The sequence below is a fragment of the Tinamus guttatus genome, unplaced genomic scaffold (assembly GCF_059628265.1).
Source record: "Tinamus guttatus ecotype Peru unplaced genomic scaffold, ASM5962826v1 Tinamus_guttatus_pri_ptg000825l, whole genome shotgun sequence".
Lineage (NCBI taxonomy): Eukaryota > Metazoa > Chordata > Aves > Tinamiformes > Tinamidae > Tinamus > Tinamus guttatus.
Window position 1 is genome coordinate 89,107 of NW_028289359.1, and position 19,285 is coordinate 108,391.

Below are 19,285 nucleotides of genomic sequence, written 5' to 3' on the forward strand. Positions count from 1 at the left end.
ATGACCCCCTTGGGTGCCACCATGAACCCCATGTCCACATAGGGCTGCTCAGGTGGCCCCACACAGTATCTACGGGGCCTTTGGGTGCCACCATGACTCCCAGGTCCACCTAGGGTTCCCCCCACATGGTGCCCATGGGTCCCTTGGGTGCCACCATGACCCCCATGTCCACCCAGGGCTACCCAGGTGCCCCCTACATGGTGTCTATGGGTCCCTTGGGTGCCACCATGACCCCAATGTCCACCTAAGGCTTCCTGGGTGCCCCCCTTATGGTTTCTATGGGCCCATTGGGTGCCACCATGACCCCCTTGGGTGCCACCATGACCCCAATGTCCACCTAGGGTTGCCTGGGAGCCCCCCACATGGTGTCTATGGGTCCCTTGGGTGCCACCATGACCCCCATGTCCACCCAGGGCTACCCAGGTGCCCCCCAGATGGTGTCTATGGGTCCCTTGGGTGCCACCATGACCCCAATGTCCACCCAGGTGCCCCCCACATGATGTCTATGGGCCCACTGGGTGCCACCATGACCCCAATGTCCACCCAGGGCTACCCAGGTGCCCCCCACATGGTGTCTATGGGTCCCTTGGGTGCCACCATGACCCCAATGTCCACCCAGGGTTGTCTGGGAGCCCCCCACATGGCACCCATGGGTCCCTTGGATGTCCCCATGACCCGCATGTCCACCTAGGGCTACCCAGGTGCCCCGACATGGTGCCTACGGGCCCAATGGGTGCCACCATGACCCCCATGTCCACCCAGGTGCCCCCCATATGATGTCTATGGGCCCATTGGGTGCCTCCATGACCCCAATGTCCACCCAGGGCTACCCAGGTGCCCCAACACGGTGCCCACAGGTCCCTTGGGTGCCACCATGACCCCAGTGTCCACCTATGGCTTCCTGGGTGCCCCCCACATGGTGCCTATGGGTCCCTCGGGTGCCACCATGACCCCCATGTCCACATAGGGCTACTCAGGTGGCCCCACACGGTGTCTATGGGGCCTTTGGGTGCCACCATGACCCCCATGTCCACCTAGGGCTCCCCCCACATGGTATCTATGGGTCCCTTGGATGTCCCCATGAACCCCATGGCTACCCAGGTACCCCCCATGGCACCCACAGGTCCCTTGGGTGCCGGGGCTGCCCCCCAGCTCCCGCCCCCCGGCGCCCACTGGTCGATGTTGAAGGGGGTGACGAACTATGGGTCCCTTGGGTGCCACCATGACCCCCATGTCCACCCATGGCTACCCAGGTGCCCCCCACAAGGTGTCTATGGGTCCCTTGGGTGCCACCATGACCCCAATGTCCACCCAGGGCTACCCAGGTGCCCCCCACATGGTGTCTATGGGTCCTTTGGGTGCCACCATGACCTCCATGTCCACCCAGGGCTACCCAGGTGCCCCAACACGGTGCCCACAGGTCCCTTGGGTGCCCCCATGACCCCAGTGTCCACCTATGGCTTCCTGGGTGCCCCCCACATGGTGCCTATGGGTCCCTTGGGTGCCACCATGGCCCCAATGTCCACCCAGGGCTACCCAGGTGCCCCCCACAAGGTGTCTATGGGTCCCTCGGGTGCCACCATGACCCCAATGTCCACCCATGGCTACCCAGGTGCCCCAACATGGTGCCCATGGTTCCCTTGGGTGCCCCCCACATGGTATCTATGGGTCCCTTGGAGGTCCCCATGACCTCCATGTCCACCTAGAGCTCCCCGGGTGTCCCCCACAAGGTGTCTATGGGTCCCTTGGGTGCCACCATGACCCCCATGTCCACCCATGGCTACCCAGGTGCCCCCCACAAGGTGTCTATGGGTCCCTCGGGTGCCACCATGACCCCCATGTCCACCCATGGCTACCCAGGTGCCCCCCACAAGGTGTCTATGGGTCCCTTGGGTGCCACCATGGCCCCAATGTCCACCCATGGCTACCCAGGTGCCCCAACACGATGCCCACAGGTCCCTTGGGTGCCCCAACATGTTATCTGTGGGTCCCTTAGATGTCCCCATGACCCCAATGTCCACCCAGGGCTACACAGGTGCCCCCCACAAGGTGTCTATAGGTCCCTTGGGTGCCACCATGACCCCAGTGTCCACATAGGGCTCCCTTGGGTGCCCCCCACATGGTGTCTATGGGTCCTTTGGATGTGCCCATGACCCCCGTGTCCACCTATGGCTTCCAGGGTGCCCCCCACATGGTGTCTATGGATCTCTTGGGTGTCCCCATGACCCCAATGTCCACCCAGGGCTACCCAGGTGCCCCCAACATGGTGCCCATGGGTCCCTTGGGTGCCCCCCACATGGTATCTATGGGTCCCTCGGGTGCCGCGGCCGCCCCCTGGCGCCCACCGGTCGATGTTGAAGGGGGTGACGATCTCGGCGAAGGTCATGTTGGCGGCGATGGAGCGGGGGACGCCCACTTGGTCGATGGAGAGGTTGGGGTCGGGCGTGATGACGGTGCGGGCCGAGAAGTCCACGCGCTTGCCCATGAGGTTGCCCCGCACGCGGCCCTCCTTGCCCTTGAGCCGCTGCTTGAGCGACTTGAGGGGCCGCCCCGACTTCTGCATGGCCTGGGGGGACACGCGGGGGGCTGGCGGCCATGATGTGGGGCTGGGGGGACCCATCGGGGTGGCCCCATGGCGCCCAATGTACCCATGGGCTTGGCCAACAGCACAACGTGCCATGGGGCTTGGCCAACAAGCCAACACGCCATGGGTCTTGGCCAATACCCCAGTGTGCCCCACAGATCCCGCCATGCCATGGGTCGTGCCCCACAGCTCCCATCATGCCATGGGGCTTGGTCAATGCGCTAGTGTGCCCCACAGATCCCGCCATGCCATGGGTCGTGCCCCACAGCTCCCATCATGCCATGGGGCTTGGTCAATGCGCTAGTGTGCCCCACAGATCCCGCCATGCCATGGGTTGTGCCCCACAGCTCCCAGCATGCTCTGGGGCCTGCCCGGATGACGTGGGGATGGGGTGACGCATTGGGGTGGCCCAACGTGCCATGGGTCTTGGCCAACAACCCAACCCACCATGGGTCTTACCTAATACCCCCGTGTGCCCCACAGCTCCCATCACGCCATGGGTCGTGCCCCACAGCTCCCATCATGCCATGGAGCTTGGCCAACAACCGAACACGCCATGGGGCTTGGCCAGCGCCCTAGTGTGCCCCACAACTCCCATCATGCCATGGGGCTTGGCCAACGGCCCAACACTCCATGGGTCTTACCCAATACCCCAGTGTGCCCCACAGCTCCCATCACGCCATGGGTCGTGCCCCACAGTTCCCACCATGCCATGGGGCTTGGCCAGCCCCCTACTGTGCCCCACAGCTCCCAGCATGCCATGGGGCTTGGCCAACAGCCCAACACTCCATGGGTCTTGGCCAATGCCCTAGTGTGCCCCATAGCTCCCATCATGCCATGAGGCTTGGCCAACACCCTAGTGTGCCCCACAGATCCTGCCATGTCATGGGTCATGCCCAACACCCTAGCGTGCCCCACATTTCCCAGCATGCCATGGGTCTTGCCCAATGCCCTCATGTGCCCCACAGCTCCCATCATGCCATAGGGCTTGGCCAACACCATAGTGTGCCCCACAGCTCCTACCACGCCATGGGGCTTGGCCAACAACCCAACACGCCATGGGGCTTGGCCAACAACCCAACACGCCATGGGGCTTGGCCAACGCCCTCACGTGCCCCACATCTCCCAACACGCCATGGGTCTTACCCAACTCCCTAGCGTGCCCCACAGCTCCTACCACGCCATGGGTCTTGGCCAACGACCCAACACGCCGTGGGTCTTGGCCAACGACCCTAGGGTGCCCCATAGCTCCCACCATGCCATGGGTCTTGGCCAACCTCCCAACACTCCATGAGTCTTACCCAATACCACAGTGTGTGCCCCACATCTCCCACCATGCCATGGGTCTTGGCCAGGCTCCCACCACCGTGCCATGGGTCTTGCCCAACGCCCTTGTGTGCCCCACATTTCCCAACACACCATGGGTCTTGGCCAACAACCCATGGGTCTTGGCCAATGCTCTCATGTGCCCCACAGCTCCCATCATGCCATGGATCTTGGCCAACACCCTAGAGTGCCCCACATCTCCCAACACACCATGGGTCTTGGCCAACGACCCAACACGCCGTGGGTCTTGGCCAACACCCTCATGTGCCCCACATCTCCCAACACGCCATGGGTCTTGGCCAACAACCCATGGGTCTTCGCCAATGCTCTCATGTGCCCCACATCTCCCACCACGCCATGGGTCTTGGCCAACGACCCAACACGCCGTGGGTCCTGGCCAACCCCCTAGTGTGCCCCACAGTTCCCAACACACCATGGGTCTTGGCCAACAACCCATGGGTCTTCGCCAATGCTCTCATGTGCCCCACATCTCCCAACACGCCGTGGGTCTTGGCCAACAACCCAACACGCCGTGGGTCTTGGCCAACAACCCAACACGCCATGGGGCTTGGCCAATACCACAGTGTGCCCCACATCTCCCATCACGCCATGGGTCTTGGCCAGGCTCCCACCACTGTGCCGTGGGTCTTGCCCAACGCCCTTGTGTGCCCCACATTTCCCAACACACCATGGGTCTTGGCCAACAACCCATGGGTCTTGGCCAATGCTCTCATGTGCCCCACAGCTCCCATCATGCCATGGATCTTGGCCAACAGCCTAGAGTGCCCCACATCTCCCAACACGCCGTGGGTCTTGGCCAATGGCCCAACACGCCGTGGGTCTTGGCCAACACCCTAGTGTGCCCCACATCTCCCAACACGCCGTGGGTCCTGGCCAACAACCCACCACGCCGTGGGTCCTGGCCAACAACCCACCACGCCGTGGGTCCTGGCCAACCCCCTAGTGTGCCCCACAGTTCCCAACACACCATGGGTCTTGGCCAACAACCCATGGGTCTTCGCCAATGCTCTCATGTGCCCCACATCTCCCAACACGCCGTGGGTCTTGGCCAACAACCCAACACGCCATGGGTCTTGGCCAACAACCCATGGGTCTTGGCCAATGCTCTCATGTGCCCCACAGCTCCCAACATGCCATGGGTCTCACCCAACGGCCCAACATGCCATGGGTCTTGCCCAACAACCCAACACCCCATGGGTCTCGCCCACCGCCCTCGCGCGCCCCACGTCTCCCCCCGCGCCGTGGGTCCCGCCCCACGGCTCACCCGCGGCAGCCCGGGCAGCTCGTTGTCCACCATGGTGGCCACGTGGAACTGCAGCAGCTTCACGTCCTCGGCGATGACGTGGGCGGCCGCCCCGTTCTGCTCGTTGCGCCGCAGCTGGTTGTTGATCTTCACGATGTCGGCCAGCTTGTGCGTCAGGTCGTCCTGCGACAGGCGGAACAACAGGCGCACGGGCCGCGTCAGCCCACAAGGACCCCCAAAGCGGTGCCAGGAGCGACCAGAACACCCCAGGGAGCGAATCCTGCCCCCCAAGTCCTATTCAGGACCCCCTCAATGACCCCAGGGAGCAGCTCCTGCCCCCCAAGTCCCATTGAGGACCCTCTCAATCACCCCAGGGAGCAGCTCCTGCCCCCCAAATCCCATCCAGGACCCCCCAAACCACCCCAGGGAGCAGCTCCCGATATCGAGGACACCCCAAATCCCATCCTGGACCCCCCAAATGACCCCAGGGAGCAGCTCCTGCCCCCCAAATCCCATCCAGGACCCCCAGAATCACCCCAAGGAGCAGCTCCTGACATCCAGGACACCCCAAATCCCATCCAGGATCCCCAAAAGCACCTAGGGAGCAGGACCTGCCCCCCAGAACTCCCCAGATCCCATCCAGGACCCCCCAAACGACTCCAAGCAACAGCTCCTGCCCCCCAGATCCCATTGAGAACCCCCAAAGACACCCCAGGAAGCAGTCCCTGACCCCCAAATCATGTCCAGGACCCCCAAAGGTACCCCAGGGAGCAGCTCCTGCCCCCCAGATCCCATCCAGGACCCCCAGACCCCATCCAGGACCCCCAAACCACCCCAGGGAGCAGCTCCTGCCCCCCAGACCCCATTGAGAACCCCCAGACCCCATCATGGGAGCACCCCTAGACCCCCCGTACCCACCTGGTTCCTTGCGGAGCCCTGCATGACCATGGCCGGGCAGCACGGTGCACACCATCCAGGACCCCAAACCCCATGGAGAACCCCCAAACCCACCCAAACCCCATGGAGAACCCCCAGAATCACCCCAACCCCATCCAGGACCCCCAGAATCACCCCAAATCTCATCCAGGACCTTCGTTACCCACCTGGTTCCGTGCGGAGCCCTGCATGACCACGGCGGGGCGCACGGCCAGCGGCGGCACCGGCAGCACCGTGCACACCATGGAGGACCCCAAACCCCATGGGGAACCCCCAAACCCCATCAAGAACCCCCAGAATCACCCCAAACCCCATGGAGAACCCCCAAACCCCATGGAGAACCCCCAAACCCCATGGAGAACCCCCTGGATCCCCACCTGGTTCCTTGCGGATCCCTGCATGACCACGGCGGGTCGTACCGCCAGCGGCGGCACCGGCAGCACCGTGCACACCATGGAGGACCCCAAACCCCATGGAGGACCCCCAGACCCCATCCAGGACCCCCAAACCCCATGGAGAACCCCCAGAATCACCCCAAACCCCATCCAGACCCACCTGGTTCCGTGCGGATCCCTGCATGACCACGGCCGGGCGCACGGCCAGCGGCGGCACCGGCAGCACCGTGCACACCATGGAGGACCCCAAATCCCATGGAGAACCCCCAGACCCCATCCAGGACCCCCAGAATCACCCCAAACCCCATCCCGGACCCACCTGGTTCCGTGCCGATCCCTGCATGACCACGGCGGGCCACACGGCCAGCGGCGGCACCGGCAGCACCGTGCACACCATGGAGGACCCCAAACCCCATGGAGAACCCCCAAACCCCATGGAGAACCCCCAGACCCCATGGAGAACCCCCAAACCCACCCAAACCCCATCCCGTACCCACCTGGTTCCGTGCCGATCCCTGCATGACCACGGCCGGCCGCACGGGCAGCACCGTGCACACCATGCAGGACCCCAAACCCCATCCAGGACCCCCAAACCCACCCAGACCCCATCCAGGATCCCCAGAATCACCCCAAACCCCATCCAGGACCCCCAGAATCACCCCAAACCCCATCCAGGACCCCCAGAATCACCCCAAACCCCATCCAGGACCCACCTGGTTCCGCGCGGAGCCCTGCATGACCACGGCGGGTCGTACCACCAGCGGCGGCACCGGCAGCACCGTGCACACCATGGAGAACCCCCAAACCCCATGGAGAACCCCCAAACCCCATGGAGAACCCCCAAACCCCATGGAGAACCCCCCTGGTTCCGTGCCGATCCCTGCATGACCACGGCCGGGCGCACGGCCAGTGGCGGCACCGGCAGCACCGTGCACACCATGGAGGACCCCAAACCCCATGGAGAACCCCCAGACCCCATGGAGAACCCCCAAAATCACCCCAAACCCCATCCAGGATCCCCAGAATCACCCCAAACCCCATCCCGTACCCACCTGGTTCCGTGCCGATCCCTGCATGACCACGGCCGGGCGCACGGCCAGCGGCGGCACCGGCAGCACCGTGCACACCATGGAGGACCCCAAACCCCATCCAGGACCCCCAAACCCCATGGAGAACCCCCAAACCCCATGGAGAACCCCCAGAATCACCCCAAACCCCATGGAGGATCCCCAGAATCACCCCAAACCCCATCCCGTACCCACCTGGTTCCGTGCCGATCCCTGCATGACCACGGCGGGCCGCACGGCCAGCGGCGGCACCGGCAGCACCGTGCAGGACCCCAAACCCCATCCAGGACCCCCAAACCCCATGGAGGACCCCCAAACCCCATTGAGAACCCCCAAACCCCATCCCGTACCCACCTGGTTCCTTGCTGATCCCTGCATGACCACGGCCGGGCGCACGGCCAGCGGCGGCACCGGCAGCACCGTGCAGACCATGGAGGACCCCAAACCCCATCCAGGACCCCCAAACCCCATGGAGAACCCCCAAACCCCATCCAGGACCCCCAAAATCACCCCAAACCCCATCCAGGATCCCCAGAATCACCCCAAACCCCATCCCGTACCCACCTGGTTCCGTGCCGAGCCCTGCATGACCACGGCGGGCCGCACGGCCAGCGGTGGCACCGGCAGCACCGTGCACACCATGGAGGACCCCAAACCCCATGGAGAACCCCCAGACCCCATGGAGAACCCCCAAACCCCATCCAGGACCCCCAAACCCCATGGAGAACCCCCAGAATCACCCCAGATCCCAACCTGGACCCCCAGAATCACCCCAAACCCCATCCAGACCCACCTGGTTCCTTGCGGATCCCTGCATGACCACGGCCGGGCGCACGGCCAGCGGCGGCACCGGCAGCACCGTGCACACCATGGAGGACCCCAAACCCCATGGAGGACCCCAAACCCCATGGAGAACCCCCAGAATCACCCCAAACCCCATCCAGGACCCCCAAACCCACCCAAACCCCATTGAGGACCCCCAGAATCACCCCAAACCCCATCCCGGACCCACCTGGTTCCGTGCCGAGCCCTGCATGACCACGGCGGGTCGTACCGCCAGCGGCGGCACCAGCAGCACCGTGCACACCATGGAGGACCCCAAACCCCTTGGAGAACCCCCAAACCCCATGGAGAACCCCCAAACCCCATGGAGGATCCCCAGAATCACCCCAAATCCCATTGAGAACCCCCAAACCCCATCCAGGACCCACCTGGTTCCGTGCGGATCCCTGCATGACCACGGCCGGGCGCACGGCCAGCGGCGGCACCGGCAGCACCGTGCACACCATGGAGGACCCCAAACCCCATGGAGAACCCCCAAACCCCATGGAGAACCTCCAGAATCACCCCAAACCCCATCCAGGACCCCCAAACCCCATGGAGGACCCCCAGAATCACCCCAAACCCCATCCCAGACCCACCTGGTTCCGTGCTGAGCCCTGCATGACCACGGCGGGCCGCACGGCCAGCGGCGGCACCGGCAGCACCGTGCAGGACCCCAAACCCCATGGAGAACCCCCAGACCCACCCAAATCCCATCCAGGACCCCCAAACCCCATGGAGAACCCCCAAACCCCATCCCAGACCCACCTGGTTCCGTGCGGATCCCTGCATGACCACGGCGGGTCGCACGGCCAGCGGCGGCACCGGCAGCACCGTGCAGGACCCCAAACCCCATGGAGGACCCCCAAACCCCATGGAGGACCCCCAAACCCCATGGAGGACCCCAAGACCCCATGGAGGACCCCCAGAATCACCCCAGATCCCAACCTGGACCCCCAGAATCACCCCAAATCTCATCCAGGACACTCATTACCCACCTGGTTCTGTGCGGAGCCCTGCATGACCACGGCCGGGCGCACGGCCAGCGGCGGCACCGGCAGCACCGTGCACACCATGGAGGACCCCAAACCCCATGGAGGACCCCCAAACCCCATCCAGGACCCCCAAACCCCATGGAGAACCCCCAAACCCCATGAAGAACCCCCAGAATCACCCCAAACCCCATCCAGGACCCCCAAATCCCATCCAGGACCCCCAAACGACCCCAGGGAGCAGCTCCTGTCCCCCAGATCCCATCCAGGACCCCCTGTACCCACCTGGTTCCGTGCCGAGCCCTGCATGACCACGGCCGGCCGCACCGTGCACACCATGGAGGACCCCAAACCCCATGGAGAACCCCCAAACCCCATGGAGAACCCCCAGAATCACCCCAAACCCCATGGAGAACCCACCTGGTTCCTTGCGGATCCCTGCATGACCACGGCGGGCCGCACGGCCAGCGGCGGCACCGGCAGCACCGTGCACATCATGGAGGACCCCAAACCCCATGGAGAACCCCCAAACCCCATGGAGGACCCCCAAACCCCATGGAGGACCCCCAAACCCCATGGAGGACCCCCAGAATCACCCCAAACCCCATCCAGGACCTTCATTACCCACCTGGTTCCGTGCCGATCCCTGCATGACCACGGCCGGGCGCACGGCCAGCGGCGGCACCGGCAGCACCGTGCACACCATGGAGGACCCCAAACTCCATGGAGAACCCCCAAACCCCATGGAGAACCCCCAAACCCCATGGAGAACCCCCAAACCCCATCCCGTACCCACCTGGTTCCGTGCGGATCCCTGCATGACCACGGCGGGTCGTACCACCAGCGGCGGCACCGGCAGCACCGTGCAGGACCCCAAACCCCATGGAGAACCCCCAGAATCACCCCAGATCCCAACCTGGACCCCCAGAATCACCCCAAATCTCATCCAGGACACTCATTACCCACCTGGTTCCTTGCTGATCCCTGCATGACCACGGCGGGCCGCACGGCCAGCGGCGGCACCGGCAGCACCGTGCACACCATGCAGGACCCCAAACCCCATGGGGAACCCCCAAACCCCATGGAGAACCCCCAAAATCACCCCAAATCCCATCCCGTACCCACCTGGTTCCGCGCCGATCCCTGCATGACCACGGCCAGGCGCACGGCCAGCGGCGGCACCGGCAGCACCGTGCAGGACCCCAAACCCCATGGAGAACCCCCAGAATCACCCCAAACCCCATGGAGAACCCCCAAACCCCATGGAGAACCCCCAAACCCCATCGGGAATCCCCAGAATCACCCCAAACCCCATCGAGAACCCCCAAACCCATCCAGGACCTCCTGGACACCCACCTGGTTCTGTGCGGATCCCTGCATGACCACGGCCGGGCGCACGGCCAGCGGCGGCACCGGCAGCACCGTGCACACCATGGAGGACCCCAAACCCCATCCAGGACCCCCAGAATCACCCCAGATCCCAACCTGGACCCCCAGAATCACCCCAAATCTCATCCAGGACCTTCGTTACCCACCTGGTTCCGTGCCGAGCCCTGCATGACCACGGCGGGTCGCACGGCCAGCGGCGGCACCGGCAGCACCGTGCAGGACCCCAAACCCCATGGAGAACCCCCAGAATCACCCCAAACCCCATGGAGAACCCCCAAACCCCATGGAGAACCCCCAGAATCACCCCAAACCCCACCCAGGACCCTCATTACCCACCTGGTTCCGTGCGGATCCCTGCATGACCACAGCGGGTCGTACCGCCAGCGGCGGCACCGGCAGCACCGTGCACACCATCCACTCGGGCCGCGCGAACCGCGGCTCCATGCCCAGCACGAAGCACTCGTCGTCCGAGATGCGCTTGAAGATCTCGTGGACGCGCTCGGGGCTCAGCAGGATCTTCTTCTCCTGCGAGTCCTCGTTCACGTGCTTCCACTCGGCGTACAGCTCCAGGCCGGAGCGGCGGATGCGCGGCTGGTAGCGACCGCAGCCGCCGTGACCCTGTGGGGACATGGGGACATCATTGGGGACATGGGGACATCACTGGGGACATCAATGGGGACATGGGGTTGAGGGGACATGGGGCTGGTAGCGACCACAGCCACCGTGACCCTGTAGGGACATGGGGACATCAATGGGGACATGGGGTTGAGGGGACATGGGGCTGGTAGCGACCGCAGCCGCCGTGACCCTGTGGGGACATGGGGACATCAATGGGGACATCAATGGGGACATCAATGGGGACATCAATGGGGACATCAATGGGGACATCAATGGGGACATCAATGGGGACATGGGGCTGGTAGCGACCGCAGCCACCATGACCCTATGGGACAGTGACAGCAATGGGGACATGGGGACATTCATGGGGACATCAATGGGGACATGGGGTTGAGGGGACATGGGGCTGGTAGCGACCGCAGCCGCCATGACCCTGTGGGGACATGGGGACATCAATGGGGACATCAATGGGGACATCAATGGGGACATCAATGGGGACATCAATGGGGACATCAATGGGGACATCAATGGGGACATCAATGGGGACATGGGGCTGGTAGCGAGCGCAGCCACCATGGCCCTGTGGGGACAGTGACAGCAATGGGGACATGGGGACAACATTGGGGACATGGGGACAACATTGGGGACATGGGGACAACATTGGGGACATGGGGACAACATTGGGGACATGGGGCTGGTAGCGACCACAGCCGCCGTGACCCTGTGGGGACAAGGGACAGTGTTGGGGACATCATCAGGGACATGGGGACAACATTGGGGACATGGGGCTGGTAGCGACCGCAGCCGCCGTGACCCTGTGGGGACATGGGGACAACATTGGGGACATCAATGGGGACATGGGGACATCAATGGGGACATGGGGACATCAATGGGGACATGGGGCTGGTAGCGACCGCAGCCGCCGTGACCCTGTGGGGACAAGGGACAGTGTTGGGGACATCATCAGGGACATGGGGCTGGTAGCAACCGCAACCACCGTGACCCTATGGGGACATGGGGACAACATTGGGGACATGGGGACATTCATGGGGACATGGGGTTGAGGGGACATGGGGACATCAATGGGGACATGGGGTTGAGGGGACATGGGGCTGGTAGCGACCGCAGCCGCCGTGACCCTGTGGGGACAGGGACAGCAATGGGGACAGCAATGGGGACAGCAATGGGGACAGCAATGGGGACAGCAATGGGGACAGCAATGGGGACAGCAATGGGGACATCGGGCTGGTAGCGACCGCAGCCACCGTGACCCTGTGGGGACATGGGGACATCATTGGGGACATGGGGACATTCATGGGGACATGGGGCTGGTAGTGAGCGCAGCCACCGTGACCCTGTGGGGACATGGGGACATCACTAGGGACATGGGGACATCATTGGGGACATGGGGCTGGTAGCGAGCACGGCCACCGTGACCCTATGGGGACATCATTGGGGACATGGGGACATTCATGGGGACATGGGGACATTCATGGGGACATGGGGACATCATTGGGGACATGGGGCTGGTAGCGACCGCAGCTGCCGTGACCGTGTGGGGACAGTGACATCAATGGGGACATGGGGACATCAGCGGGGACATGGAGCTGGTAGCAACCGCAGCTGCCATGGCCCTATGGGGACATGGGGACAACATTGGGGACATGGGGACAACATTGGGGACATGGGGACAACATTGGGGACATGGGGACAACATTGGGGACATGGGGCTGGTAGCGACCGCAGCCACCGTGACCCTATGGGGACATGGGGACATCATTGGGGACATGGGGCTGGTACCGACCGCAGCCACCGTGACCCTGTGGGGACAGTGTTGGGGGGACATTAGGGACAGACTCAGGGTGACATCGCAGGTGGCAGCACCCACAGCCCTGGGGGGGGGGGACAGGGGACACTCATGGGGATGGGGGGGACACAGGGTTGTCCCCACGGGGACAGGGTGGCACAGCCGGACGCGGCGGCGTCAAGCAGCAAACACAGGCGGCCGGCGCGGGGTCGGTACCGCCGCACAGGCGTCACGGGGGACACAGGCGCCCGCGCGGGGGTTGTCACCTTCTCCTTGGTGACGTCCTCGTCCCCCTCGGGCTGTTCCACGCCGAACTTGTGGTCCATCTCCTCGCCGCCCTCGCAGATGTTCTTGCCCTTGCACAGGTCGTAGACGTGCGTCAACCGCTTCTTCGGCTGTCCCTTGGACTTGCCCAGGATGTCCTTGATCTTGGGGTTGTTCTACAGCCGCAACAACAGCCCGCGGGGCCCTCAGCAACACCCGTTGCCCCCCGGCAACTCCGCGAGGGCGGCAACACCCGGGGAGCACCGCCAAGCCCCGGCGGTCATTTCCGCCGCAACAGGCGCACAACAGGCGGACTTACGGAGTCCACCAGGAGCTTGGAGCAGAAGAAGCAGACGCAGCGCAGGATTTTCATGGTTTTGCCCAAAAATCCCACGTGGAAGACGGGTTTGGCCAGCTCGATGTGGCCGAAGTGGCCCGGACACTCGGTCATGTTGCCTGTGAACGGTTGTTGTCACCCCACGGCGGGTGACAAGACCCAATGGGTGTGACGAGCACAAAGGGCAGCGGTTGGGTGCTCGGATTGGAGGACCTTGCCCCAAAACGGGCTCTAAATTGGGGGGAACTGGCCCAAAAAGCAAGTTGGGAGGGAAAAGCGGGATGAGAAGGGGAGGGAACAGCCGCTGTGGGGCAGGTCCCCAAGAAACAGGACGTGGAGGGTGTCCCTAAAGGGACAATTGTCCCTCCGATTGTCCCCGGGTGACACTTGGTGGAGGAGGGATGGAGAACCTGGGTCCTCGTGGGGAAAAACAGCCACTTTGGGGCCTTTTGGGGTTGTTTTTCAGCCCAAACAGGAGCCGGGGACAACCCAAAGGGGAAAATTGTCCCCCCCAAAACGTCCCCAAGGGGCTTTGAGGCAATTGGTGACATTTCCGCGTGGAAATGTCACCTTGGGGCAGGGAACCACGATGGTTTGGGGGAAAAAAATGGGTGTTTTGGAGCGGGAAGGGGACAGCGGGAACGCCCCCTTTGGGCACAGGCGGACACGTTGTCAGTCGGCGGACAACAGGCGCCCACGCACCGGCGCAGGTCTGGCAGCGCCCCGTCCTCTCGATGACGCCCTGGCGGGGGTCCATGAGCCCCCCCAGTTTGGGCCGGCCGCCCTCCGTGGTCTCGGGGTACTTGATGCCCCCTTCCGTCACCGACATGCGTTTCTGGGGAGAAAAGGGGGGAAAACGGGTCAAAATCGCCCCCAAGATAACCCGAAAAGGACCCCAGGCCACCCTTGGACACCCCAGGGGGACTTTGGGGTGCTCCAGGGGACCCCCAGCAAAGGGAGCCCCGGGGACACCCCTGTCACCTCCAGGCACCTTCATAGCACCCCAGGGTGCATCAAGGGACCCCCAGGGACACCCCGGTCACCTTCATGGCACCCCAGGACACATTGAGGGGCCCTGGGGACACCCCTGGTCACCCCCAGGCACCTTAGGGACCCCCAGGAGGCTCCTGGGGGGCCCCCAAGACCCATCAAGGGGCCCCCAGGACACCCCTGGTCACCCCTAGGCACCTTCCAAGCACCCTGGGGACCCCCAAGAGCCACCTGGGTGCCCCAGGACACATTGAGGGGTCCCCAGGACACCCCAGGCACCTCCTAAGGACATTGGGGACCCCCAAGGGGCTCCTGGGTGCCCCAGGACACATTGAGGGACCCTGAGGACACCCCTGGTCACCCCTAGGCACCTTCCAAGGACATTGGGGACCCCCCTGGGTGCCCCAGGACACATTGAGGGGCCCTGGGGACACCCCCGGTCACCTGCAGGCACCTTAGGGACCCCCAAGAGACCCCTGGGTGCCCCAGGACACCCCTGGTCACCTTCCAAGGACATTGGGGACCCCCAAGGGGCTCCTGGGTGCCCCAGGACACATCAAGGGACCCTGGGGACACCCCTGGTCACCTACAGGCACCTTAGGGACCCCCAAGACCCATCAAGAGGCCCCCAGGACATCCCTGGTCACCCCTAAGCACCTTCCAAACACATTGGGGACACCCCTGGGTGCCCCAGGACACATTGAGGGGCCCTGGGGACACCCCTGGTCACCCCCTAAGGACATCGGGGACCCCCAAGAGGCTCCTGGGTGGCCCAGGACACATTAAGGGACCCTGAGGACACCCCCAGTCACCCCTAGGCACCTTAGGGACCCCCAAGAGACCCCTGGGTGCCACAGGACACATGAAGGGACCCCAGGACACCCCTGGTCACCCCTAGGCACCTTCCAAGCACCCTAAGGACCCCCAAGAGGCTCCTGGGTGCCCCAAGACACATCGAGGGACCCTGGGGACACCCCTGGTCACCTTCCAAGCACCCTGGGGACCCCCAAGAGGCACCTGGGTGCCCCAGGACACATTAAGGGACCCCAGGACACCCCTGGTCACCCCCAGGCACCTTCCAAGCACCCTAGGGACCCCCTTGGGTGCCCCAGGACACATCAAGTGGCCCCCAGGACACCCCAGTCACCTCCTAAGGACATTGGGGACCCCCAAGAGGCTCCTGGGTGGCCCAGGACACATCAAGGGACCCTGGGGACACCCCTGGTCACCCCCAGGCCCCTCAGGGACCCCCAGGACACCCCAGGGAGCCCCAGGACACATTGAGGGATCCCTGGGGACACCCCTGGTCACCTACAGGCACCTTAGGGACCCCCAAGACCCATCAAGAGGCCCCCAGGACACCCCTGGTCACCCCTGGTCATCTTCCAAGCACCCTGAGGACCCCCAAGGGGCTCCTTGGTGGCCCAGGACACATTAAGGGACCCTGAGGACACCCCTGGTCACCCCTAGGCACCTTAAGGACCCCAAGGAGGCTCCTGGGGGGCCCCCAAGACCCATCAAGGGGCCCCCAAGACACCCCTGGTCACCCCATAGCACGTTCCAAGCACATTGGGGACACCCCTGGGTGCCCCAGGACACATTGAGGGGTCCCCAGGACACCCCAGGCACCTCCTAAGGACATTGGGGACCCCCAAGGGGCTCCTGGGTGCCCCAGGACACATTGAGGGACCCTGGGGACACCCCTGGTCACCCCTAGGCACCTTCCTGGGGACACCCCTGGTCACCCCTAGGCACCTTCCAAGGACATTGGGGACCCCCCTGGGTGCCCCAGGACACATTGAGGGGCCCTGGGGACCCCCCCGGTCACCTGCAGGCACCTTAGGGACCCCCAAGAGACCCCTGGGTGCCCCGGGGACACCCGTGGTCACCTTCCAAGGACATTGGGGACCCCCAAGGGGCTCCTGGGTGGCCCAGGACACATTAAGGGACCCTGGGGACACCCCTGGTCACCCCTAGGCACCTTCCAAGGACATTGGGGACCCCCCTGGGTGCCCTGGGACACATTAAGGGGCCCTGGGGACACCCCGGCCACCCCCAGGCCCCTCAGGGACCCCCAAGAGGCCCCTCAGGACACATGAAGGGACCCCTGGGGACACCCCTGGTCACCCCTAGGCACCTTCCAAGCAAATTGGGGACCCCCCTGGGTGCCCCAGGACCCATTGAGGGGCCCTGGGGACCCCCCTGGTCACCTGCAGGCACCTTAGGGACCCCCAAGAGACCCCTGGGTGCCCCAGGGACACCCCTGGGCACCTTCCAAGCACATTGGGGACCCCCAAGGGGCTCCTGGGTGCCCCAGGACACATCAAGGGACCCTGGGGACACCCCTGGTCACCTACAGGCACCTCAGGGACCCCCAAGGCCCATCAAGAGGCCCCCAGGACATCCCTGGTCACCCCCAGGCACCTTCCAAGCACCCTAGGGACCCCCTTGGGTGCCCCAGGACACATCAAGTGGCCCCAGGACACCCCAGTCACCTCCTAAGGACATTGGGGACCCCCAAGGGGCTCCTGGGTGGCCCAGGACACATCAAGGGACCCCTGGGGACACCCCTGGTCACCCCTAGGCACCTTCCAAGCACATTGGGGACCCCCCTGGGTGCCCCAGGACACATTGAGGGACCCTGGGGACACCCCCGGTCACCGCTAGGCACCTTAGGGACCCTCAAGAGACCCCTGGGTGCCTCAGGACACATGAAGGGACCCTGGGGACACCCCTGGTCACCTTCATGGCACCCCAGGACACATTGAGGGGCCCTGGAGACACCCCTGGTCACCCCCAGGCACCTTAAGGACCCCACGGAGGCTCCTGGGGAACCCCCAAGACCCATCAAGGGGCCCCCAAGACACCCCTGGTCACCCCTAGACACCTTCCAAGCACCCTAGGGACCCCCTTGGGTGCCCCAGGACACATAAAGTGGCCCCCAGGACACCCCAGTCACCTCCTAAGGACATTGGGGACCCCCAAGAGGCTCCTGGGTGCCCCAGGACACATTAAGGGACCCTGGGGACACCCCTGGTCACCTTCATGGCACCCCATGACACATCGAGGGGCCCTGGGGACCCCCCTGGTCACCCCTAGGCCCCTTCCAAACACACTGGGGACCCCAAGACACATTAAGGGCCCCTGGGGACACCCCCGGTCACCCCCAGACCCCTCGGGGACCCCCCAGGACCCCCCCTAAACCGCCCGGTCCCCCCCGGCCCGCGGGAGGCGCCGGCCCCGCGCCGCCATTTTGGGCGCCGCTTCTTCCGCCTCCGCCTCCGCTTCCCGTCTGTGCCCCCCCCCCCCCCCCCCGCCGCTTCTTCCGCCACCGGCGGCCCCCCCCTCCCGGCGCCCCCCCCGGCTCCCGGTACCATCTCGTCGGGGCTCAGGATGCCGAACTGCACGCGCTTGATGGTGCGCAGCGGGCACGCGCTGTCCCCGGAGGGCGGCCCGCCGTGCATGGCGCCGGCCGGGGGAGCGCGGGGGGCCCGGCGGCCTCCGCTTTAACGCGGCGGTAACGGCGACAACGACACCGGGAACCCCCAACCGGTGCTCGGCCCCCCCGGAGCGGGGTCCCCCTCCCCTCCGGTCCGACCCCCGCGCGCTCCTCGGCGCGACTGAGCGGCGACGCGGCGAGCGCCGCCTTTTATAGCCTCGGCCGCGCATGCGCGCGGCGGCGGGGGCAGCGCGGGGGGCGGGGCGTACCAAGAGGTGCGGGGCGGGGGGGGGGGGGAAAAAAGGGTGAAAAAAGAGGGGAAATGGGAATAAAACGGGCGAGGGAGGGAATCTAGAGCGTTAAAATAAGCGGAGAGGCTTGGAAAAGGCGGGAGACCCCGCGAAGGATGCGGGAGAGGCGGTTAAAAGGAGTGGGGGGGTGCGGGATCCCCCCTCCCCCGCGTGGGCAGCGCCGCTCCGTCCTCCCCCCCCGCAGGTGGGAGGAGCTCATGAATAATTCACGAGGGCGCTGCCCCCGCCCCTCGGCGCGCGCCCCGCCCCTCGTGCGCATGCGCCAGCTGCTGAGCGGGGCGGGGGGGTTTGAGGGTAATTAGATAATTAGGGGGGTAATGAGGGAATTAGGGGGTAACTAGCGGGATGGGGGGTGATAGGGAGTAATTGTGGGCAACTAGAGGGGTAAGGGGTATTGGGGGTAGTTAAGGGGGTAACTAGGTAATTGGGGGGGTAACTAGGGGAATGGGGGGCAAATAGGGGCTAATGAGGGACTCCACGGCCCCGCATATGTGGCCGGGGGGACCCCTATGTGTTTTCGTTTGGCCTCCAATGGCCTCCATGTGCCCTGGGGGTCCCTAGGGCCTTTTGTGCGGCCTCCAACGGCCTCCGTGTCCCCGGGGCTGGAGGGGGCCCCGTGGGCTTCATTTTGGCCTCCAAGGGCCTCCGTGTTTATTGGACCGGGGGGGGGGGCCCTTACGGGATTAATTTTGGCCTCCCGGGGCCTCCGTGCGCCCTGGACCGGGGGGGGGGGGGGGGCATGGG

The 19,285-nt window shown here is 64.8% G+C and overlaps 1 protein-coding gene across 1 annotated transcript in view; it reads right to left on the reverse strand.

Moving 5' to 3' along the window:
- The window catches only part of LOC104566349 (RNA polymerase II subunit A), a 56,939-nt gene extending 38,668 nt beyond the window's left edge, over positions 1 to 18,271 (reverse strand). Inside the window, 7 exon segments of the mRNA XM_088537609.1 lie at positions 2,346 to 2,566; positions 5,196 to 5,357; positions 11,112 to 11,393; positions 13,467 to 13,640; positions 13,784 to 13,920; positions 14,504 to 14,636; positions 18,166 to 18,271. Coding sequence (XP_088393735.1) covers positions 2,346 to 2,566; positions 5,196 to 5,357; positions 11,112 to 11,393; positions 13,467 to 13,640; positions 13,784 to 13,920; positions 14,504 to 14,636; positions 18,166 to 18,255 — 1,199 coding nt within the window. The 5' untranslated portion in view covers positions 18,256 to 18,271.
- Between the last annotated feature and the right edge of the window lie 1,014 nt (positions 18,272 to 19,285).